This window comes from Leopardus geoffroyi, chromosome E3 (genome assembly GCF_018350155.1).
Source record: "Leopardus geoffroyi isolate Oge1 chromosome E3, O.geoffroyi_Oge1_pat1.0, whole genome shotgun sequence".
NCBI classification, from domain to species: domain Eukaryota; kingdom Metazoa; phylum Chordata; class Mammalia; order Carnivora; family Felidae; genus Leopardus; species Leopardus geoffroyi.
Genome location: NC_059340.1, coordinates 40112806 through 40135554, shown reverse-complemented (window position 1 = coordinate 40135554; position 22749 = coordinate 40112806). Strand labels below are relative to the sequence as shown.

The 22749-nt window shown below is 59.3% G+C and overlaps 2 protein-coding genes, 1 long non-coding RNA gene and 1 other non-coding gene across 15 annotated transcripts in view; 1 reads left to right on the top strand and 3 right to left on the bottom strand.

Moving 5' to 3' along the window:
- PKD1 (polycystin 1, transient receptor potential channel interacting) overlaps window positions 1-5540 on the bottom strand; it is a 44012-nt gene extending 38472 nt beyond the window's left edge. For 6 of the 8 annotated variants that reach the window (XM_045460630.1, XM_045460627.1, XM_045460631.1 and 3 more), the window contains exon 1: window positions 5086-5538. In XM_045460630.1, the coding sequence (XP_045316586.1) occupies window positions 5086-5300 (215 nt within the window). In that variant the 5' untranslated portion in view covers window positions 5301-5538. Of the gene's footprint in view, window positions 1-5085 lie in introns of all 8 variants that reach the window. The other 2 variants (XM_045460633.1, XM_045460625.1) reach the window with 2 other exon arrangements.
- Window positions 5541-11062: 5522 nt separating this feature from the next.
- LOC123589638 lies at window positions 11063-22716 on the bottom strand. Of its 2 annotated transcripts, XR_006708425.1 has the most exons (4): window positions 22351-22600; window positions 22008-22122; window positions 16766-16897; window positions 11063-11832 (listed from the first exon to the last, which is right to left on the bottom strand). It is a non-coding gene; the product is annotated as an uncharacterized LOC123589638 (long non-coding RNA). The 2 variants fall into 2 exon arrangements; XR_006708424.1 differs by lacking the exons at window positions 11063-11832; window positions 16766-16897 and having other exon boundaries at window positions 21999-22122; window positions 22351-22716.
- On the top strand, window positions 16152-21573 carry RAB26 (RAB26, member RAS oncogene family). 4 transcript variants are annotated; one of them, XM_045462037.1, is made up of 9 exons: window positions 16152-16449; window positions 17506-17616; window positions 19423-19464; window positions 19553-19619; window positions 19824-19876; window positions 20212-20277; window positions 20382-20438; window positions 20540-20616; window positions 20714-21573. In XM_045462037.1, exons 1-9 carry the CDS (start codon window positions 16258-16260, stop codon window positions 20814-20816), a joined length of 768 nt encoding a protein of 255 aa, XP_045317993.1. In that variant the 5' UTR covers window positions 16152-16257; the 3' UTR covers window positions 20817-21573. The 4 variants fall into 4 exon arrangements, with proteins under 4 accessions (XP_045317993.1, XP_045317995.1, XP_045317994.1 ...); XM_045462039.1 differs by having other exon boundaries at window positions 20530-20616; XM_045462038.1 differs by having other exon boundaries at window positions 20527-20616.
- On the bottom strand, window positions 22228-22310 carry LOC123589852. The gene has a single exon (XR_006708496.1). It is a non-coding gene; the product is annotated as a small nucleolar RNA SNORD60 (small nucleolar RNA).
- Window positions 22717-22749: the final 33 nt, after the last annotated feature.

Below are 22749 nucleotides of genomic sequence, written 5' to 3'. Positions count from 1 at the left end.
AGGACGAGACAGTGGTGGGGAGTGGGGGTGCGCACCCCCCCCCACTCTTTTCTTCAGAGATTTGTTTTTTAATTCGGATGTAATTCACATGCTCTGAGGTTCACCGTTGTGAAGTATACAATTCAGTGGTTTTTAGCATCTTCTCAGGGTTGTGCAACCATCACCACTGTGTGATTCCACAACATTCTCATCACCCCAAACAGAAACCCCACACTCCTTGGCCGTCATCTCCAAACCCCATCCCCCAACCCCAGCTGGAGAAAACACTAATCTGCTTTCTGGCTCCGTGGATTTGCCTGTTCGGGACATTTCCTACCGGTGAAATCATTCAACACGGGGCCTCTAGTCTGGCTTCCTTCACCGAACATGTTTTCAAGGCGCATCCAGGCTGTTGCAGGTGCCAGCGCTTTGTTCCTTTTGATGGCTGAGTGGTACTCCACCGTGTGGACGGACCACATTCCGTGGATCTGCTCGTCTGCTGCCAGACACTGGGGCTGTTTCCACGTCTCTGCTACCGTGGGTAGTTTATGGGTAGACACGGGTTTCAGTTCTCTTGAACAGACACCCAGGAGCAGAAATGCTGGCTCCTACCGTGACTCCACATTTAATCTTTCCAGGAGCTGGTAGATGGCTCTCCGATGTGCCGCCCCGTTTTACGCCCGCCCGTGGTGCGTGAAGGTTCCAGCTTCTGCACGTCCTCACCAACACGTGCTATGACCCGTCTTTGGTGATAGACCTCTCACTGCGGTTTGATCTGGGTTTCCTCGAAAGCTGGATGCTGAGCATCTTTTCACGTGCTCCCTGGTCACCCGCGTCTTTATTGAAGACAACGTCTGTTCAGATCCTTCACCCATTTTCACTTGGGCCGTGTATCTCATCAGCATCGACCGTGTGTAAGACGCCCTTCGTTTACGTTCTGGCCGCGGGCGCCCATCACAGAAACGGCCTGCACATGCTCACCCCTGCAGGTGGGCCCATCCCCAGAGGCGGCCGCCCTCAAGGCTCCCGGGCGCCGGTGGGCTCCCGAGGGTTGGCTGTTGGCGCTGTGGGCGTTCCGGTGTCGGTCCCTTCTCGTACCCAAGTGTGCACACGCAGCCAAGGCCTCCCCACTCGCCCTCCCGCCCAGTTGGGGGCCAACCACACCCAGAAGCTGGCAGGTGCCCTCCTGTCTACAGCTCTGGCAACTCAGCCTTCCGTGTCCCACTGGGAAACCACAGCTACACGTGCGTTTCTCTCTGATTTCCAAGTGCAGGCTGGCCACACCGTGCAGCTCGGGGAACATGAGGGGAGAGCAGCTGGGCACGCGGGAGGCGCCAATCCTCCTGAGACCCAACTCCATGCAGCAGCCAGTGTTCCCTGCCACTTCCATCAGGGACCTTTCAATGCCACCCTCCCCGCCTGCTTCTCCCACACCTCCATCACCTGGAGCCTCAGAGACCCCTCCAGGCTGTCCCCGTCTGGCACGCACTCCCTCAGACCTTGCAGCGTCACCTACACCGGGGGTCCGTCCAGGCAGCGCCTCCAAAGCAGCCCACTCCCCGCATCTGTGTCTTCGGTTTAACATGGGCTTGGCCGTAATAACCGAGCCTCACAGACTCTAGGCACGGGGCGCAGCACACAGCAGCCAGGCTCTCCGTCTGATGATGAGGGCTCAGGGAGGGGACCCTCTGTGGCCAGGCCAGTCCTCAAGGCAGCAACACGCGCGGCACGTACAGCCGGACGCGTTACGCACACACCGGGCCCAACGGCCACAGATGCCACCTCCCCTCACGCCCGTGTGCCATGCAGATGCTGGGGGCCCAGCCTCCCCGGTCTCCCTCGCTCCCTCCTGTCATTTAGAGGCGAGGCCCTAAGTACCCCCAGGTGACAAAAGACCCTAAGGTCCTGATATTTCCCTCCATGAACCAAGTCCCCACCAAGTTCCTGCTCCAAACCTAGTCCTACAGACCACCGACGGAAACCAACAGCACACATCCCGAGAAGGGGGTGGCCGACAACAGCCAGCCACACGTGACACTGATCGACAGACCACAGCCGGAGGAGCACCGTCACATCCAGACCTCTCTCCTGTGACCAACATTCTACCTCCGTGCTGTCCTGTGCCATGCAGTAGCCACTGGCCACAAGCGCCTCCGGGGTACTTGAAATGTGGCTTGCCACACAACACAGCCCTGGACTGTCAAACTACAGGAAACAGAGGGCAGCGGGACAAACCAGACGTCGCCATGGTGATGGCAGAGGTGCAGTTCAAGCCCAGACCCCAGTCAGGGCCGCTTTCAACAAGCAGCATAAGGAAGGAAAGAGATGTGGGAAAACGGATACCTTGTCAGAAGACGGAGCACAGTAATTGCACTGTGAGGACCGTATCTGGATCCTAACTCAAAGTACTCAAAAAACAGAGACAATCCAAAACCTTGACACACTGGATACATACTGAGATCAGGGAATCACCCACTGTCTTAGGGGAGACCACGGCGTGGCCATCCACTCCAAAATGTTTATACATCAAAGAACGAGAGAGCTGGAATTTGGTTCAAAAACGGAGGTGGGAGTGTGGAGGGCAGGGCAGAGGGCAACGGGTCCATGAGGTTCAGCACAAAACTTTGCCTACTTCTGTGCATGTTCCAATGGTACACGATGATGCTTTAAAAACAGCAACCCTTTGCTAGTGACGTCACCTCTCTCAGGCCACCTAACCAGCAGCACCATCTCACCCAGGAAAGGCTCAGTTTCAGAAGCCCAGGCCATCCTGCATGCTGAGGCGCTGAGGCCCCGAGTCCCCTGTGGGCCAGCCTTGGTCCTTATACCCGTCTGGCCCTGGGGCACCTCAAGCTATACGAGGAGTCTCATGGAGGGGTGGCCACGGGACTGATGACACAGGTACCAGGCCTGAACCGCTGGCAGCACCCAGAAAGCAGGGCTGCTGGGGCCCCTGGGCACGTACACCCTTACCCAGCAGGCTCCCTGCCCTCTCTGAGCTTGGTCCTTCTCCCTTGGAGAGGAGAAGACTCCCCTATCTCCCTCTCCCTGAGCACAGGGCTTGCAGGATTGACAGGCTGCTGGGGCAGCCGACAGAGCCCAGATGGTGGTCTGGGGAACCAGTGGGGAGCCCGATCTCCCTCAGTTCCTGGCCCCCAGCCTCCAGAAATCTCCCAGAGGCAGCTTCGGGGTGTAAAGGACAGTGTGGGATATCCTCTGATCCCCATCTACCTACTTCTCAGGGTCCCATCGCAAGCTCAGCGGGTCCAGCAACCTGGGAATCCTGTCCTGTCAGGCTGGGCCAGCCCGCCAGTTCCCAAGACCAAAGCCTAAGGGGACACACACGAAGCAACAGTCCTGGGCTCCATCACTGGGCTCAAGAGGCTCCAGAGCCTGCTCCCCGCTACAGGACCACCTCTACGGTTGATTTCCTGCACAGCTCCTGGAGGCCAGCTCAGCACCAGGTGCTGGGGAAGCAGGGAAACCAGAGAAGAACCAGAAGGAGCCAGGCCTGACCTCAGCAGCTCCCAGCCAACCAGAGATGGGTAACTTCACGCACAGCATCCAGAAGCAGGTGGGGTGCATCGGAAGCGATTATACAGGGGCTGGTGCAGGCGACACGCCCATCTCCCACCTCTGAGACAGCTGGGATGGCAACTTAGGCTTAAGTGATCAGGTGGCTGAGCGACAGGCTCCCACCTGACCCTGGAGAACCCCCAATTCCACCCGACAAAGCCCCAAGGACATCCAGACCCCCCAGGAGAAGTACCCTTCCCTACTTCACCCACCTACCCGCCAACATCCAAACTCATCTCAACACTGGCCACGGGTCCCCTAATTAAAGGGGCCCACACACTGGAGGCGCCCAGGGAATGTTACAGAACCAAATTCCAGGACCCATCCCCAGGGTGGGATGGTCTGAGGACACTAAATGCTCCCCAGAGGATTCCAGCATGCGGCCAAAGACGAACGGGACTCCCAGCTCAGGTGCCTGAAAGTGCCCAAGAAATCCACACAGGGCCACAGGAATGCAGATCAGCAGGCCCCGAGCCTGTCCCCTAGCCAGGGGACAACGGTCTGCAAATCCTGGTCCCCTGTACCCTCCCCATTCCAACTCCGGGTCCGGAGCACCTCAGGCAAACTGGGCCCTGCCATGTGCTGGCCGCTACTTGTTCTTGGGCAAATCACACCATCTGAGTCCAAGTGGACACCTGACAATAGCTCTTCAGCATTTTAAACCAGTCCTGGCAACTCCACCTACCCATTGTCCCCAGGATAACATCGGAGCCCTAGACACGAGGGGCATAAGGTCCATTAAGAGCGGAGCCCACCTCTCGTCCTGCCCCACTCCCTCAAAATGCCCCTGCAGTTGCCACAGTGGGGTGTACCCTACACCCGCACATGGCCAAATGCAGCCTCCAAGCCTTGCACACACGGCTCCCTCCTCCCCGCCTCCCGCAGCCTCCAGACTCCTCCTTCAGCATCAGGCCAATTCTTACACATCCTTCAAATCTCTGTCCAGACACCTCTTCCAGGAGGCCTGGCCCGCCATCCCAGACAGAGCTCTCTCCCTCCTGGTTTCCTGCTGCAGAGGTCCCAGGTGCAGAGCGTTCCCCCAGGCTGCGTTCTATTAGCCTCTAATTAGCGTCTAACAGTTTGCGGGTTCCCTTCAGACGCCTCCCACGCAGCCCCCGCGCGCTGCCGCGGGTTCCCCCTTAACTCGCGATTGCGGAGCCCCACCAGGTGGGATACTTCTGCTTTCAGAGAAACCGGGATGTTTCTGCTCCGCCCTGGCGCAGGCCAGGGGGGCTGAGGACCGGCCGCGGTCCCGGGTTTTCCTTATTTAGTCGGGCCGACCTCACTGCGTTTGGAGCCTCGCCCTGGGAGAGGCCTGGCCCGCACTGCGTTTCCCCTTCAGAGGCCGGGGACGCGCCCACGCCCTGCGAGGCCCGCCAGGCCGGCGGCCTGCCCGGCCCGGCCTCTCCCCGGAGCCGAGGGTGCAGGCGCGCCGAGGCCGCCCCACGCCCCGGGCGCCCCCGAGTCCCGGCGCCCGCCCGGCGCCATGGCAACCGCCCGGCCCGCGGCGCAGGGCGGCGGGTTACTCACAGCGCGGTGGCGTCGGCGGGGATGCGCAGCGCGGGTCCGAGCGTCCGCAGTCCGCGGCCGGAGCAGTTGACGCGGCAGGCGGCGCCGGGCGCCGGGCCGCACAGGCAGGGCGGCGCGCACGGCCCGCAGCCGCGCCCGGGGCCCCCCGCCAGCGCCCCGAGCCACAGGCCCAGGCCCAGGGCGAGCGCCAGGCGGGCGGGCGCGGCGGGCGGCATCGTCAGGGCAGCGCGCGCATGGCCCCGGCCCGGCCCCGAGCCCCCGAGCCCGCCCGGCGCCGGCGGCCGCGGCTCAGGCGGGGCCCGCGGACTGCATGGCGGGGCGCGGGGCGGGATCCGACGGCGGCCACGGCCTGTCTGCCTGCGCGACGCCCGCTCGGCGCTCGGGCCCGGCCGCACTCTACGTCCACGGCCGGCCGGTCGCGCGCTCGCGCTGCAGTGCGGGCCCGCCGCCGCTCCTCCTCCAGCTCCTGGCGCGGCGCGGGGCGGGCGGGGGCGGGGCGTCCTCAGGCCCCGCCCTTCGCTCTGCAGGGCGGCCGCGCGCTCGGGGGGTAGGCGGGGCGTCGCGCGGCCGCGCGCACTCCTCCCTCGGGAGCGGCGCGGGTGGGGCCTCGGCGCAGCTGCCCTCGCGCGCCCTCCAGCCTCGGTTCCCCGCCGCCGGGGCGCCCCGCAGCCCTTCGCGGTGGCGAGCGTCGCCGCAGTACGAACACCAGCGGTGGTAACCCCCGCGGCCCGCGACCTTTGAGCGCCCGCTGCGGGCGCTCGCCCACTCCCAGCGCCTCTGTCCCTCTCCGTCTCGGCCGTATTCCAAGCTCCTGGCCCGGGGTAGGCGCTCAGTAAATACGCACCGCGTCCTCTCTTGGCGCTCCTCCAGAGGGCCGGCGACGTGTGGCGGCTAGTCCCCGCTGTCACGGAGGTGACGCCCCAGGTGGGCCTCAGCTGGGCGGGGGAGGCGCAGCGTCCCAGCCGCCGCCCGCCGGGCGGAGGGCAGGAGGCCTCGCTCTGCAGCCGGGGCACCCGCGTCCTACCGAATCTAAAAGAAAAGTGCATTTGTGGCTCTCGGGGCTGGGGAGCCTGGAATGGGGAGTGACTGCTAATGGGTGTGGGGTTTCCTCCTGGGATGAGGAGGACGTTCTCTGGAATTAGGTAGTGGCGATGGTTGCACAGCCTTGTAAATACACTAAAAATCACTGAATTGCGCTCTTAAAAGGATGGATTTTACGTTGTCTCAACTTTCAGTGAAGAAGTAATAAAATTGTTCCACCATCGGGCCATTGTGGATGCCTGACTGTAGGGAGCAGAGCGGTCACAGGGAGAAGTCCCCAGATCCTCACATGGGCGAGGTCCCTGTCCCACTACCCTGAGACCAGGTGCCAGACTGCATCCCAAGGCTTCCGGACTTCCTGTCCTCTGTCCCCCTGCTTAAAATAGCTGGAAACCTCAACCAGATCCACAAGTCTGGGTCTATGTCCTGCTACCTGTCACTGGAAGAGCCCAAGCAAGGTCACCATGGGGCGCACTGCAGCCCTGCTTCCCCTCCCCCCCAGCATGCCGTGGCATCCAAACCCCTCACTCTCCTCATCTGTGTGACGGAAATAGCATTTAGGGCTGTTTCAGGGCTGGGGGAAGATCACATCCAGCCCAGAGCCAGCTCTCAGGAAAGATCCCAGGGTGAACAGGTGGGGACCCCATGAGGCAGAGGCCAGGGATGAACAGGGAACAGGCAGTCTGCCATGTCCTGGAGGTCACATGACTCAGGAACAGGCAGAGGATCTCCAGGTGTCCAGGGTGGAGGAAGGCGGCCGATAGTCCAGCTCTGGCAGCTGTGGCCCGTTCTCAGGGCTCAACTCTCCAATTTGGAGCCTCTTGGACCAATTCCCTACAGGGTATGGAGAAGGACTTAAGTTAGACAGGAGGGGGAATAGGGAGAGACTGCTGAGCCCGCGAGCCTCTTGGGCCTCATGAACACTTTTATACAGAGTCACAGAGGGAGTGCTTGGGAACCCAGTTTGGAAAACACTGATATGAGGGTCTAAGCCAAGGTGGGGTTGATGGGGTGACGCAGGAGCTCTGGGGAGGAAAGGAAGAGGCTCAGATGGTACCTCATCTGGGGGCTGGGGGCTGGGATGGGTGGGCATGACCTCAGGGAGGAGGGATGTGGAGGGAAAGGTGAGGAGTAGGTTCTGGACACGTGGTGCCCTAGGCCACTGGAGAAGGTGCCCAGAGTGCAACTTAAAGGGGGGGGGGGTGAGACTGGGAGGGGAGGGTGAGCAGACCTGGGGCAGATGAAAATCCCCAGATGTGGGGAGCCCCACCCTAGAGAAGGAGGGGAAAGAAGGTTTGGAGGGAGTCTGAATGAGAATGCCCCAGAGAAGTAGTGGGAAACAGGTAAGGTGTATGGAAGTTGAGAGAAAGGCTACAGGGAGGAAGCCAGCAGGGGCTCGGGCTGCAGGAACAGACCAAGGGCTGGGGGTGGTGCAGCCACGCATGCCCCCTTGGCCCACCCACACTGCACAGAACCACATGTACCCCCCCCCTTGGGGCTTCCAGCACTGTCTACAGCCTCCCGCCTCTTAGCCCTTCCCCACGTTGTTCCCTTTGCCTGCAGTGCTTTTCCATCCCCCCTCCACGATTACTTATGCTCACAGAATCAGCAGAGGTCCCTCCTCTAAGAAGCTTCCTCGGCCCCTATGTCATGTGCCAATTGGCATCACGCACTCGGGGGACGTGTGTTTATGAGCTATCTATTGCGGGCAGAACACTTATCCAGGGGCATGTCAGCGCCCCTAGTCCTGAGGGTCATCCCGTCCCTCGATCCTGCCATGTCGCCTGCATAAAGCTGAAGGCACTGTATTCACCCATGACCTTTACTGAGGGCGCATGGAGTTGAGGGGTTAGATAGCAAGCCAGATGCCAGCCGGTTGGTGGCAAGTGAGGGAGTACACGTGGCAGTGGCCCGTTGCTCCTAGATGCTTAGATGTCAGAGGAAAGAGAAGGGTACAGAGTAGCGGTAAAGGGTTTTTCTTCCCGTGAGACAAAGGGGAGGAAACCCACATCCTTCGTTTCTCCACCCTTCCCTCCACAGCCTCCTTCCACGGAGTCCTCACGCCTCCCAGGTGCCCGTCCAACCCAAACTTTTAATTCCAGTCAAATGACAAACTTGAGATAGGAAAAGAGAGGTGAAAAATGAGAAAAGCAGGTGAATCCAGTCTAAGTGACTGTTTGAAGAAGGTGGTGGAGTAAATACAATTGTTTCAAAAGGATTTCTGAAACAGAAAAGACGTGTTTAGGGAAGAAATTCATTATCTGGAAATGAAATTCTTGACTCTTTCAACAAACAGAAAATAAAATGGGCCAAAGATTTGTTTGATTCAGAGAGGGGGACATTGGAGAATTGGGTTTTTTTTTTAATGTTTATTTATTGATTTTTGAGGTGGGGGAGGGGCAGAGAGAGAGAGAATCCCAAGCAAGCTCCAAGCTGTCAGCACAAAGCCCAGCATGGGGCTTGAACCCACGAACCTGTGAAATCATGACCTAAGCCCAAACCAAGCATTGATGCTTAACCAACTGAGCCACCCAGGTGCCCTGACAATTCTTTATTGATAAAACTTAGATTTTCAGGTAGGTTTTTTTTTAAGTTTTTAAAATTTTATTTAAGTAATCGCTACACCAAATGTGGGGCTTGAACTCACAACCCCAAGATCAAGGTGCTGCATGCTCTTCCAACTGAGCCAGCCAGGTGCCCCTTAAGGTTTTTGATGAAGTTAATGATAGCTGTTAGCGTAAAAGGGAAAAATGGGTGGGGGGGAGGAGTACACAAGAAAACCTAATCAGCCCAGGAAAGAATTACAAAAGGAAATAGTGGATCAATGTATTAATCAGAATAAGCATTATTAATCAAATAAGACCCAGCACATGGATGATCATAATATATGTAAATTTTGTTACATTTCTCTGCTACAGAACAAGGATTCTCGTGATGAGGAGGCATACTAAATATATGTTTAGTACACTACACGCTCCCTTCAGCCCACCCAAACACAAGGACATCTACCTGAGGTGAGGCCTGAAGAGCCGTCTGCAGAGGACCTTGGGACAAGGCAGGACACCCTGACAAGCCAGGTAATTGAAAGATAAATGTAGGGGCCCCTGGGTGGCTCCGTCGGTTAAGCATCTGACTCTTGGTTTTGGCTCAGGTCATGATCTCACGGTTTGCCGGTTCGAGCCCCGCATCAGGCTCCTCATCGACAGCACAGAGCCTGCTTGGGATTCTCTCTTCCCCTCTTTCTCTGCCCCTCCCCTGCTCATGCGCGCGCGCTCTCTCTCTCTCTCTCTCTCTCTCAAAATAAATAAATAAAACTTAAAATGATTTTTTTAATTAAAAAAGAAAGGTAAACGTAGAAGCGATAGATTCCTCCTTTGTATTAATCGCAGTCATGGTTTCATGGGTGTATACATATGTAAAAACTTACCAAATTGTACATTTTCTTTTTTAAGGTTTATTTATTTAAATAATCTCGACACCCGAGGTGGGGCTCGAACTCACAGCCCTGAGACTGACTGAGTCGCGTGCTCTACCGGCTGAGCCAGCCAGGTGCCCTAAGAGTATAAATTACCTTAGAAGAAAGAGTAGAATGGATCAATAAAACAAAGAGAGCTATTTTTGATGTATAAAGCCACTGAGATTTTTAAAAAGAGTCTGCTGGCAAGTGTGACTGCAAGAGAGATAAAAACAAAATACGGAGCATTAAGGTTAAGAACACAGGTTTATTCACAGAAATAGAAGTAAAAATTATAAAAGAAATATATGTGCAATTGTTCATAAACTTTTGAAATCTCGATAGGATCATTATATGCTAGAACAAGACAAACTATTAAAACTGACTCAAGAAGAAATAAAAAGCTCAAATAGACCAATCATAAAGGAAGAAATCGAAAACGTAGCAGAGCCATGGGGTAGGGGAGGGGAGAAGACACTGAATCCAGATCTGTTTATGGGAAAATCCCATCAAATGTGGACAGATCAGATATGTGATCTGATGTGATTTTATGTGTACTCTTAGAGGACATGGGCACATCCCAATAAATTTAATGCATATTTATGTGTAATGAAACGTATTCGGTATAGCATAATTTGTATGCCTAAACAAACTGGATTAAGATAGTACAGAAGAAGGAATCTGTTGTCCGGTGATTTTCAGGTCTGTGTCAACCACAGAACCTTTGTTTCCCACAAAACCGCAAACTACAAAACGTGGACGGTGCTGAGGGAGCTGAGCAGTGGATCCCAGAGAGATACGGGTCCTGGTGCTCAGAGCCTGTGAACGGGGCCTCACCTGGCAAAAGAGACCTCGCAGCTGTGATTAAGTTAAGGGTCTTAAGATGAAGGGTTGTCCTGGATTAGCCAGAGGGGGCCTAAATGTGATCACAACGGTCCCTGTAATGGGAGATTTGATGGCAGTAGGAAGGCCGGGTGGCTCTGGAAAGGGGAGCTGGAAGAAGGTGGCCACGAGCCAAGGAAAGCAAGCTGAAGAGGCAAGGATCCTCCCCAGAAGAACCCAGACTTGCTTTAGCTCCCTGAGCCCCGTCAGCTTCATATCTCCATTCACCGTGGCCTCGCAAGCAGAATATAACAAATTTGAGCTGTTTTGTGGTGGTACCACGTTTACCTGCTATGCATCTTTGTTACCTCTCCTACATTTTTGTGGGAGACTGATACGGTCGCCACTGCCAGACCTAATAACGGTTTGGGGAGAACAAGCACTTTTATTTCTTATTTTTTTTCCTTAATTTTTTAATGTTAATTTTTTATAGAGACAGAGCGTGAGTGGGGGAGGGGCAGAGAGAGAGGGAGACACAGAATACGAAGCAGGCTCCAGGGTCTGAGCTGGCAGCACAGAGCCCGAAGCGGGGCTCGAACTCATGGACCGCGAGATCATGACCCGAGCCGAAGTGGGACAGCCAACCAACTGAGCCACCCGGGTGCCCCAAGCACTTTTATTTCTCGTGGGCGGAAGTCACAGATCACTTCCATAATTAAGGAGAAAAGGAGAGACAAGGCGAGTGCATCACTGGCCCACACCAGGCGCAGCCGGTGCTCGGACTCCTGCAGTTGTCATGGCTACACAGGTATCCGTTTTATTCCTTTATACCTCTGCCTCCCCAGCACAGCACTCAAAGGTTGCCCGGAGAGCCTGGAGTGGGGGGCTGACCTGTGCTCCTCCCGACAGAGGTCTCACCTGCCAGGGGCCTGAGTGCAGAGTCGGACCGAGCAGCAGCCCGCGGGGCTCAGGCACATTTTGCATCCCGAGACGGACCGCCAAGAGCACTCAGGTCTGAGTACCTGAGCCACGGGGGGGGGGAAGGGATGCCAGAGGGCAGTCAGGCTTGCAGGGAAACCACCCACTGCTCCAGCCCTCACACAATAGTCCCTGCCCCAACGGGCGGACACCCACCCCTTACCACCTGTCCTGTCCGGGAGGGCCTCGGTGCAACCCCAGTGAGTGCCGAGTGCCGCAGGCAGGGTGTCTCCTCTCAGCCTCGCGGGAGCAGGAGGGAGCAGGAGGGAGTAGGGGCTCAGCGTGGCCCCTGTGCACCTGGGCACTGGGGGGAGGGGGCGAGCACACCTCTGACATCAGCCGCTTCCTGGGGTGACTCTCTCTTCTGTCTTCTGGGGGGAGCCGCTACAGTTCCTCTCTGCCGTCTCCATGGCAACGCTCACGTGGATTTCATAGAACATAAGGTGTTTGAGCTGGAAGGGACCTCAGGGATCAGCTCCTCTCGCCCCCTCATTCCAGGCAGAGGGGCGCAGGTTCAGGACACCACGTGCCCCGGGGCCCGCAGCCAGCCAGGGATCCGGGGCCTCTGCCTTCTGGCACCATCCCCAGCCAGGGTCCCCTCCCTGAGATCACAGGCAGCTCAGTTCCCTAGGACTCACTTCTGGGGAGGGGCTCTGGGGGCATGAGACTTGGGAGGGCTGCCACTCCCCTCCCCACTGAATACAAGACCCCTGAGGTCCAGTCCAGCCCTGTCCTGCTCAGTCACAGACCTGTTCATTGAGTGCTTGGTGGAGACAGGACGGGTGCCGTCCTCAGGAAGCTCAGAGGCCGGTGCGGAGGCCATGCAGCCTCCTGAGGGACCCGTGGGGAGCAAATGTGTGTCCACAGCGTGTCTGTAGAGCAAGGAGTGGGGGTGGGAGGAGCCTGGAAGGCTGCCTGCCTGGAGGAGGGGGCTCCAAGCAGTGCCTGGAAGGACGAGGAAGACTGCCTGGCTCCAGGACCATGGCCCCGTGGGTCAGCAGAATGTGTCGGTAAGGCTGGCCGGCTTGGAAAATGGGGCTCCAGAGAGGGATTGCCTCAGGCCGTAGGTCCCAGAGAGTTGTTGTGTCTGGGTACTCATGGCACACGTCACTCCATGACAGAGGGTCCGGACAGCCAGAAGGGCAAGTCAGAGGGCAGCATGCCGGAGCTGGAGGCCCAGGCACAGGAAGGCATCAGGAACCCAGGCCGCCACAGGGTGCTGGAGGGAGGATCCAGGAGTGAGGCGGGAACATATCTGGGATTGCTCTCTCCCTTTGCTGAGACACAGATATGTGTCCACCCTCTCTGGCCAGCAGAACCAGCCCCCTGCGAGGAGGGTTAGGCCCACAGGCACCCTTCCTTCACTCCGCACTCTAGCTCAGCCTCAGCACTCACCTCAGCGCCACACCCCGCCTCAGGGACCTGCCCTGGAGGCCCAGAGGTCTTCTTTGCAGGCCTGAAGATCCCAACAGTCTGGGCTTCCCCAAGTCCGGTCAAGGCCACCCTGCTGACCTTTCCCACCGAACTGGCCCCCTTCCTTCCCCTGGCTGGCAGCCTGTTCTAGTTATCTATTCCTGTGGAACAAAAATCCCCCAAATGCAGTTTGGGCAGGGCTCAGTGGGGTCAGCTTATCCCAGCTCCGCATGGAACCCACCAGAACTAAGCGCTCGTTGCCAGGACAACTCCTATCCTCCACGGGCAGCAAGTGAGTTCCTTTCCACCCGGGATTCTTCACAAGGCTGCTTGGACTTTCTCACGGTATGTCAGCTGGGGCCCAGGAATGAGTGTTCCAGGAGAAGGGATGTAGGACTGCTAGTCTAGAAGGTCTGGGTCCAGAAACGGACACAGGGCCACTTCAGCCATAGGTACTGGTCAGAGCAATCACAGACCCAAAGGCAGGAGACCGAGGCCTTCCCTCCCGATCGGGTGGGGTGGCAGAGAAGTCGCCCCTTAGCGTACCTCAGCGCTATGCTGCCTCTGCCCCAGGGGCTGATTCCCCCCACCCTCGGTTCCTGCCACCCCTTTCCAACTCATCTCCCCATCTACAGGCGGCACCCTGCACCCCCTCCACTTTACCTCCTGTACTCCTGTAGCAAAGTCCTCTGTTGCTTTGCTCAGCAACTGTGCATGGCTCCCTACTTCTCGCCGAACAATTTCCAAGCCTCTAGGCTGAACTTTCACATTCACTTGCGAATCTAGCCCCCTCCTATGTTACCGATGAGATTTTCTCCAAGCATCCGGACACGACACTGTGGCCTCCTCTCCAAAAGCCCACCCACTGGCACTCTGAGCTTATACGTATTCACTCCTCTACCTGGCAAGTTTCTCTGTGTCCTCTCCTGCTGGACTCCTGTTCAACCTTCCGAGCCTGGAGCCAATGCCCCTCCTCCACAAGGCCCTGCTCTCACTACTGGGTAACACTAGTCCTGCCTCACTGCACACGGAGGTACCTTCTGCCTTAAATCCTTGCTGGCAATGACGTGTCCTCCTGAAGTGGGGCCCGTTTCTAACTCATATTTCTTTCACGAATTTAATAATAGTTTATCGAGGCCTGGAGCCAGCTGCCAGGAATATGGCAGTGACCAAGACAAGCTGCTTCCTGTACCCAGAGAACTTCATCCCAGAGAATGAGACAGATGGCGAACAGAGGAACCAAGGGACATAATGATCAAAGATTAGGAGGACTGCTGGAAGGCAAGAGTGGCAGGAGGGATGCTGTGGTCCAGGGACCTCGAACTCTCTCTTCAAAACAAACCGGAGACCTGGGTTTTTACATATACATACTCTGATTCTAAAGGTTACAAGGTCAAGTCTTTCCCTTCTGCTGCTTTCAGCTGCCCGCCCCTCCTGGCTCCCCAGTCTCTCCGAAGTGCCTACTACCTTCCCTCTTCCCGTTACCCCATTAGCATTAGCCCCACCCTCGACTCAGGCTGCCTTACCTACCCCTCGGGCACCCCAGACTCCTTTCTGGTCGCCCTGGATCCTGGGCTTAGTGGGCACTGGCTGAGACCCCGGGGGCGGCTACCCTGAAGTTGGCCTCATGGAGGGTAGGTCACCTGGAATCCCCAGGGCCCCAGCAGTGGGAGCTCCACATTCCCACCCCAAGCCCCGCTGCCCACACATCTGCATTGGCCTGGAAGAAGAGGAGTGAGACAAGAGAGTAGGCCCTCAGAGGGCTTCCTCAGGCTTGTCCCCCGGCTCTGCCAGGGCCCTGAGGGATGGGTCTCCAGAGAATCCTGGGCCAACCCTGCCAAGGGGCAGTGTATGTTCTCTGGAGCCAAGAGTTAGGTACAAACCCGGCTCTGTCACTTTCTAGCCTGGTGATTTTGGACAGCTCCCTTTCCGTCTCTGGGCCTCAGTTTTCCCATCTGAACATTGGGGATCATAGCATTACTCACTTCACAGGATAGGTTTGAGGATAACTTGTGCCTGGCACACAGTGACACTCGGGAAAGGGCGATTTCCACAGCCTCTCCCGTGAAGGGCCTTGCCAGCCCCTCTTGGGAAATCACTCTGTTGTGTTGTCCCCGATCTCTGAGCCCTAGAGGCATCTTCTGCCCATTATAATTATTTGGGCTCTGGGACCTGCCAGCTGAGAGGGCTCAGGCCTCTGAAGGACCTAGGGTCCATGTGTCAGCTGTCACATCTTAGGGGACAGCCAGGCCAACCCTCCAGCTCCCAGAGAGGTATGGAGCAAAGGCTGATCCCCGAAGAAATGCCTTTGTGCCTACACCCGCTGCCCCCAAGCCCTAGGTGAGGGGCATGTTGGCTCACTGCTCCTGGGATTCCATGACTGTCTCAGCCTCATTCTCAAAACCCAGAGAATCTTGGGTGGAGACAGACAGTTCAGGTGGAGAGGAGGTGTCAGGCTCTGGAGGCCGGTCTGCCAGGGCCTAGCATGGGATTTGGACATTCAGCACTTGGCCCCCTTGGGGCCAGAACCTGGCACCAGAAGGGCAAGGAGCTAGCCACATTCTGGAGGAGGAACCTCCTAGCCCCTTCTCCTCCCAAACCCCTGAGGGCAGAGCCCCAGGGAAAAGGCCCCTCAGAGGGCTTGCTACTGCCCTAAGGTGGATTTCCCTTTACCCAAGGGTCCTGAGGCTTCAGCCCAGCGGGCAGAAGCTGCGGGGGAGGGCGCCTTGCGGCTCTCAAGTGCTAGCTGTGTCCTGCCTCTGGTAACCAGCTGTCAGATGAGCCCAGAGCGCTGGGAGCCCCCACTCCCGGTTTGTTTGCCTGCCCTAAGGGGAGAAGGGAGGGCGCAGCAGACCAGGTGGCATCTCCGGCTGGGAAGGGACAGAAACCCAGGGTGTCCACCCCATGCAGTCCCACTGCCTCAGCGCCCCCTTCTCGGGCACTCCCCTCGTCCCAGGCCCAGAGGCCGTCCAGTGAGGGTCACTGGGCAAGGAGCAGTGCGGGGGGGGGGGGGGGGGGGGAGGGGGTACACGCGGGAAAACGACAGGATCCCGCCTCACCCAGACCCACCGCCTCACGGAGGTGGGTGGCCACGGAGTGAGGTCGCAGGGCCTGGGGCAGGGCGGGAGCTGCACGCACCCGGCGGACGCGAGCCCACCGGGAGCACCTAGGGCAGTGGCCGGGCCTCGTGACCCCGCCCCGGGGCGGCCGGCTCATTTGCATGCCCCCGCCCCAGCGCGGCCATTGGCGGCGGGGTGGGGAGGCCGGGCCTGAGTGGCTGCGGGCTGTGGGGCGCGGGGGCGGGGCTGCGGGGAGCCTGGCGCCCGCGATGCCGCCGCCGTCGCCGCAGCCGCCGCCGCCGCCGCGGGACGGGTTCGGGTCCGTGTCGCGCTCGGCGGGCGCGGGGAGCAGAGCGGCCCGGGGCGCGGCGGCTGCAGCGGGAGCTCCCTGAGCGCCCGCCCGCCATGTCCAGGAAGAAGACCCCCAAGAGAAAGGGGGCCAGCGGGCCCGCTGCCTCCGCGCTGCCTGCGGCCGACGGGTCCCGGCCGGCGCGCCCAGGGACTGCGCGCCCCGGCCCCCAGGCGCGGCCCAACGGACCCCCGCAGCCCGGCCGGCCCTCGCTTGGCGGCGGCGACTTCTACGACGTCGCCTTCAAGGTGAGCCGGCCCCCGCCCCATGCGAGCGCAGCAGGTGGCGCTCTGCCCGAGCCGAGCCGGGAGAGGTCGGGGAGGGGATGCAGGACCCCGCGGACCCTCGGCGGGGAGCCCGCCGGAGCGGCATCCAGCAGCTGGCACGGTGCATGGCATACACACACAGCCTTCAGACCCGGATTTCAGATACCTAACAGCTGGCAAGGTCTGCCCCCTAACGCCACAGCTGGCAGGGCTGGACAAAGGGTCCCAGACCTGGCAGGTGCTCCGTCCCGGGTCCCGAATGACACCGCCCCCGCCCCCGCGCGGGGCCCAGTCTCACCATTTCCCATATGCTGCCTTCCGCACCCCCAGGGTCTGTGGGTCTTCTCTTTTTGGAGGACGGGGGAGATTAAGAAGAGGTTTGCCAGTCGGGTAGGGAGCACTAGAGCCTTCTTCAGCCCTGGGCAGGAGCCTGTGAATCGTGGAGGGGTTGTCAGGACTGTCTTTGGGTTTGGAGCCTGGGGCAGCAGGCTGGGGGAGGGGAGGAGGGGGGAGGCCTGACTGCCCCTCCTGCTCCACAGACCTGACCGAGGCCCCTCCTCACACCAAGATCTGACTCCCATGTGGCAAATTCCTCCAGAGTCTTACTGGGATGGGAAGAAGCCCCTGGCACAGAGACCCCTGCAGGCCTTTCAGAAGGTCTCCAGCTACCAATCCCCAGACCCAGCTCCCCACCAAGCCCCACATGCTTTCCTTCCAGATCAAGCATGATGTCCAGGGTCTGGGGTGGGTTGGGTAGGACCCTGGATGGAGGCAGCTGCCCCCACTCCTCACTGGTTGAATGAATTGGGCCACTGTTCAAGAGGGGACAGAACCTTCTGGAGGTGGGAGCCTGGAGGTCTAGGCTGGCAGCCACCATAGCTGCTATGTCTCCCCCAAGTCCTGCCGAACCTGTGAGCCCGAGACCGGTTCCTCCACTCCTGGCCAGGCCAGCGCAGGGAAGGCCAGACACCCCTCTGGGTGGGCCAGCACCTTGGTCCCCTCTGTCCCTAACACCTCTGACCCTCCTGTTCACCCCAGGTCATGCTGGTGGGGGACTCAGGCGTGGGGAAGACCTGCTTACTCGTGCGCTTCAAGGACGGGGCTTTCCTGGCAGGGACCTTCATCTCCACTGTGGGCATCGACTTCCGGGTGAGAGTGGAAGCTCACGTCCTAAGCACTGAGCTGGCCCAGCCATGCCCTGGGCCCCTGACACCAGCTCCCTGGGCTCTCACAACACCCCTGGGCAGCTGGTTTCTCCGTTACCCCAGTGACACCAACAGGCTCACAGGGTGGAGCTCGAGCTCCTGTCTGGACCACCCGGCTCTCAGGGCCCAGGTGGTTGAGGTGGGATGCCTTACCCAGCAAACCACACCTCCTGACCCCCTAAGGGTCCTGGAGACAGGTGAGGGCTGCATCTGACTGAAGCAGGGAGAGCACCCCTGTGCCTGGAGCTACCTTCTGTGCCTCAGGGTAGGTGGGCCGTGGTGCCTTCCCACCCTCCGGGTGATGGCTGACAGAGGACACTCAAGGCCCATGTTCACTTGGAAGGCGAACATCACTGTCCTTCTGTACAGAGGTGCCAGGAAACCTGCCAAAGGACCTAGGAAGACAGGTGGTGTGGAGCACGTACCCCCTCTGGGAGCAGGGGCGGGTCCCTGCCCTTGGGTGAGGAGGCTCACGGGAAGTGCTGCCGCCTGGCTGCTCCCCCCTCTTCGAGAGCCCCCTCCCAGGTTGCCCCCAGCAGGAGGGGTGTCCTGGGGTTTTCTGAGGGGAAGGGAAGTGCCCCTGGACTTCACCTCCCTCTCATTTCCCCCCACCTGGCACCTTTAGCAGCCTGTGGAGTCAGCAGGCGACATTGAGGGCTGCGGCCTTCGGCCTGGTGGGTGGCAGCATTCCAGCCCCCACCTCGAGTCACCAGTCTAAATTCTTGCCTTGCCAAGGTGCTGGTGTGTTCTAGACAAATCCCAAATTTGCATTTTTTCTCACCCTTTAATTAGACCCAGTTGGTGGGAGGCTGGGAGGGAGGCCCATTCTGGGAACAGGAAAGGGGGCTCCTCCCAGTCTGGGGGGCCATGGGTTACCCTGCTTGAGGGTCCAGGTCCCCTCAAGTCTTCTGAGATGAAGTAAGGGTTCAGGTGCCGAAAGGGGGCAGCTCTGACCCTGGACAGATGGTCCTTGCCCTGTTTTGGACCCATCTCCCCCCTTCTCACCTCCCTCTTGGCTCTGGGGCAGGTGGCGAGGGAGGTGAGGCTGTTTGGTTCACACCCCTGTTCAGGGTGCCAGTGAAGGCAGGGTGTCCTTCCCAGTCCCCCCCCCCCCCCCCCCCGCCTCAGCCCAGCAGATGGCTGTGCCATTGGTTCCTTGGAGACCCAGAAGCACCCTGACAGCAGGAGCTTGGGGAAGAGGGGGGCGGTGGTGTTCCAGCTGCCAGGGGCCCCCACCCCCACCACAGCAGATGGGAACCGTGGGGTTGGGTCTTTCCCTGCCACTAGCCCTGCACCGGGAAGGTCCGGCTAGGAACCACTACCGGCCAGCAAACATTTAATGAGCACCCACTGTGTACCAGGCAGTTTCAGGCTCTGTGGTTACTGTACTGTGCTGGGACCCGCCCTCAGGGGGCTGCCGGCTCTTAAACCAGGAAGCTGGCTATGGCTAGGCACAGGGGGAAGTGGGCAGCCAGGCTGGGCTGGAGGGGTGCTGGCAGAGGGAAGGGAGTGGGGGGAGGCGGGAGCAACGGGACTCAGCGACTGACCAGGTGGGTGGTGTAAGTCACCTTCAAGGGCAGGGAGCTGGTGGAGCAGGTGCTGGGCCTCCAGGGTGGGAGTGGGCTACCAGGAGGGGCTCACCAGGGGGAGGTGCAGGAGGCACGGTGAGGGGGGGAAGCTGGGAGCTCCCCACCGGAGGGCAGCAGTGTTCTAGCTGTTGGTTGCTGGACCGGGCTGGTTGTTATTTCAGAACAAAGTTCTGGATGTGGATGGCATGAAGGTGAAGCTGCAGGTGAGTGGTGTGGGGAGCAGCGGGGGGCAGAGGGTTGAGGGTAGTGAACACCCAGGAGGAACTGGCGGCCCTGTGCCTGTCACTCCAGATCTGGGACACAGCTGGCCAGGAGCGGTTCCGGAGCGTCACCCACGCCTACTACCGTGATGCTCATGGTGAGCTTGTGGGTGGGGGACGCCAGTCCCGGGGAGTCAGAGGCTGTGCTCTCGTGGGTGTCAGGTTTCCCTGGCTTCTGCACGGAGGAGGGTGCCCTGGGCAGGAGCATGGCAGGAAGTGTGGAGGCTGTGATGCGTGTGGGTGTGGGTGACAGGAAGCTGTGGTGGGCCCTGGAGGTGTCCTCACTCGTCCTCTGCCCCCAGCACTGCTGCTGCTCTATGATGTCACCAACAAGGCCTCCTTTGACAATATCCAGGTCAGTGGTTTCCTTCCTGGTGGTGGTGGCAGGAACAGGCCGTGATGGCATTAGGGTCCCAGGGGGCTAAGGACCCTACTGACTGCAGGGAGGCGGCCCCTCTGGTGGCTCAGGTGGAGCATGAGCTGAAGGGAGTCTGAGGACCTTCCAGCTCTGTCAGTCCAACACCTTGGGTAAGGTGCTTGTCGAGGGTGCCTCAACAGGGCCCAGGGACCTCGATTTCTGGGCCTTCCTATTAGCCAGAGCCCAACAGGCACCCCAAGCAGTGAGGCCTGGAGGGGCAAGGGGCGAGCAGAGTGCCAGCCTCCAGCCTGGTCTCAGCTTTTCCCCCACAGGCCTGGCTGACTGAGATCCAGGATTATGCCCAACATGACGTGGTGCTCATGCTGCTGGGGAACAAGGTGGGCACCCCAGCCCATCCTCTCCACCGTGGCTCTGTATGGGGGCAGGGGTGGTAGGGTAAGCCCTGGGCCAGCTCTCACCAAGACCCACCCCCCCATGCCAGGTGGACTCTGCCCAGGAGCGTGTGGTGAAAAGGGAGGATGGGGAGAAGTTGGCTAAGGTGAGCCGGGGTGGGGTGGGTGTCCGGGGAGCGTCCCTGGGGTTGCAGGGCCTGGGCTATCTCCACCAGGCTGCCACCTGGCTGGCAGCAGCTGTTTGCAGGAGTACGGGCTGCCCTTCATGGAGACCAGCGCCAAGACAGGCCTCAACGTAGACTTGGCCTTCACAGCCGTAGCAAAGTAAGTGCTGGTAGTCACCAGGAAGTTCCTCCAGACCCAGAGTCTGAATCTCTCTGCTGGTGGAGGAAGCTGTCCCATGGTCCCCTCTGCCCCACAGGGAGTTGAAGCAGCGCTCCATGAAGGTCCCCAGTGAGCCTCGCTTCCGGCTGCACGACTACGTCAAGAGGGAGGGCCGAGGGGCCTCCTGCTGCAGACCCTGAACCTGACTGGGCACTGCCACTGCACATCCTCTGGGAGGCCCCTGCAAGGCTGGACAGAGGGTCACCTGGCAGTCAACTCGAGGGCGGCCGTTTCTGGGACTCCCAGACAGAGCCTTGTCTTTCCCTAGAGCCTCAGTTCCGACAGGCTTCACGGAGCCAGTGGGTCTGCAGCCCCTGACTCAGGGCCTTGCCCCCAAGGCCTTGATGGAGAAGCAACGGCCTCCCGTACAGGAGACACCCCACAATGTAAAGCCCATGCGGGGAGCCTGGTCTTGCTGCCACGGCACTCTGCTGCCCTCTCCTGGACGTGCCCAGCTTCAAGGCTGGACCCTGGTGCCAGCGCCACGTGTACAGTGCCTAACCCCTCAAAAGCCATGTCTTCAGCGGCACCCGCTGCCCAGGCAGGGAGAGGCCGGACTCCTGTCCGTGCCTGGGGCAGAGGGCTTCGCTGCACATCCAATCATGCATCTGTGCCCCAAGGACCAAAGCTGCCAGCCCACACACTCAGAGACTCTGGTTCAAACATCAGCAGGGTCTTCCTCTCGTGTTGCCTGGAGGACGCCAAGTTTGCGGCTTTCTAATACACGAACGGCATGTGGGAAATCAGAAACCGTCAGGGAAACTAGAACTGCCAGCCCAGCTGAGGCCTGTGCAGAGTGAGGTCAAGCCAGGAGGCTGGCAGTGTGCTCCAGCTCATAGGTCTTTAGGTTAAGAGTCTTTGTTTTCAGTCCTGGTGAATAAAGTTGTGTTTTCTGGACTGCCGGTCTCTTCTGTTACAAGAAGTCCCCTTCTTGCGCCCTCGGCAAAGTACGGGTTGAAGACAACGCTAAGAGGGTAGTACCCTCAACTAGGGCTGCTGTCTAGGGAGCACGGGGAACCTAGGTGGTTGGGTGGTTGATGTCCACTTCCCTCTGCAAGACCCAACCAAACAGAAAACAGTGCTCTGTGGCCGGTGAGGAGGAAGAGTTCCTCACCTGCTTAAGACAAAGACCCCCCGCTCCGCCCCGGGATTTCTGCTCTTCCAGGCAAAAAAACGAGAAGGCATCCCAATAGTTGAAAGGTCACCGTGTGAATATCCATCTTTCTCTACCCCTTCCCAAGACTGCCACGGAACGAGCCAGTCCTCCCGCGGAGTCCTCTGGGGGGCAAACGCGTGTGAAAATAAAGACACTTGCGCTCCCATCAACTCACCACCTCTGCTTTATTGTTAAGCGCCGCAGATACGGACGTGGACTCCCGCCTTACCACCAGGCCCCGGGCTGACGTTCATTTACGTCCACGGTCTCCAACCACGTCACCGACCGCCCTACAAGTCAGACACACAGAGCCGAAATGTAGACAGAAGCCCGCTACCCCGATTTTTTCGAGATGTTTTCACACCAGCCCCTCCTGTCAAGGGGGGCGCACCCTGAAGCCTCAGTCTTGCAAAATAATCAGACTGCACATGCAGTTTTCATACGAGGTGTCAGAAACGAAAGCAATTCATCACAGGCTCCAGGCTGCAAAGGGGAAACCAAGCCCGGCCCAGGCTTACCTGCGGAGAGAAGTCGGTCTGGAGTCGCACCTTCCCAACAGAACGGGACGGGTGGGGGGAGGGGCGGGCGGAGCAAGGAACGCGTACAACGCTGAAGACAGAGGCGGAGCACCGGCGGAAGATGGCCCTGGAGGACCCCTCAGCCCCATTCGGGGCCCAGATCCTCCCCTAACGTGGACTCGCAGCGTCCGCACAGACAAACGCCCACGGCCGCCACTGAATTCCCAAAAGAAAGCACGCGCCCGAGGCTGAAGCTTTTATAGAAAGTGCCCCACCTCTGCGATTGGGCAATCATGCCGGAAGTACCCGCCCCCGGTCTCCTGAACCAGACTCGCGAAGCTTCTCCCTTTAGCAGAGGCCTTGGACCTTAACTGTGAGCGACAGATGCACAGAACCAAT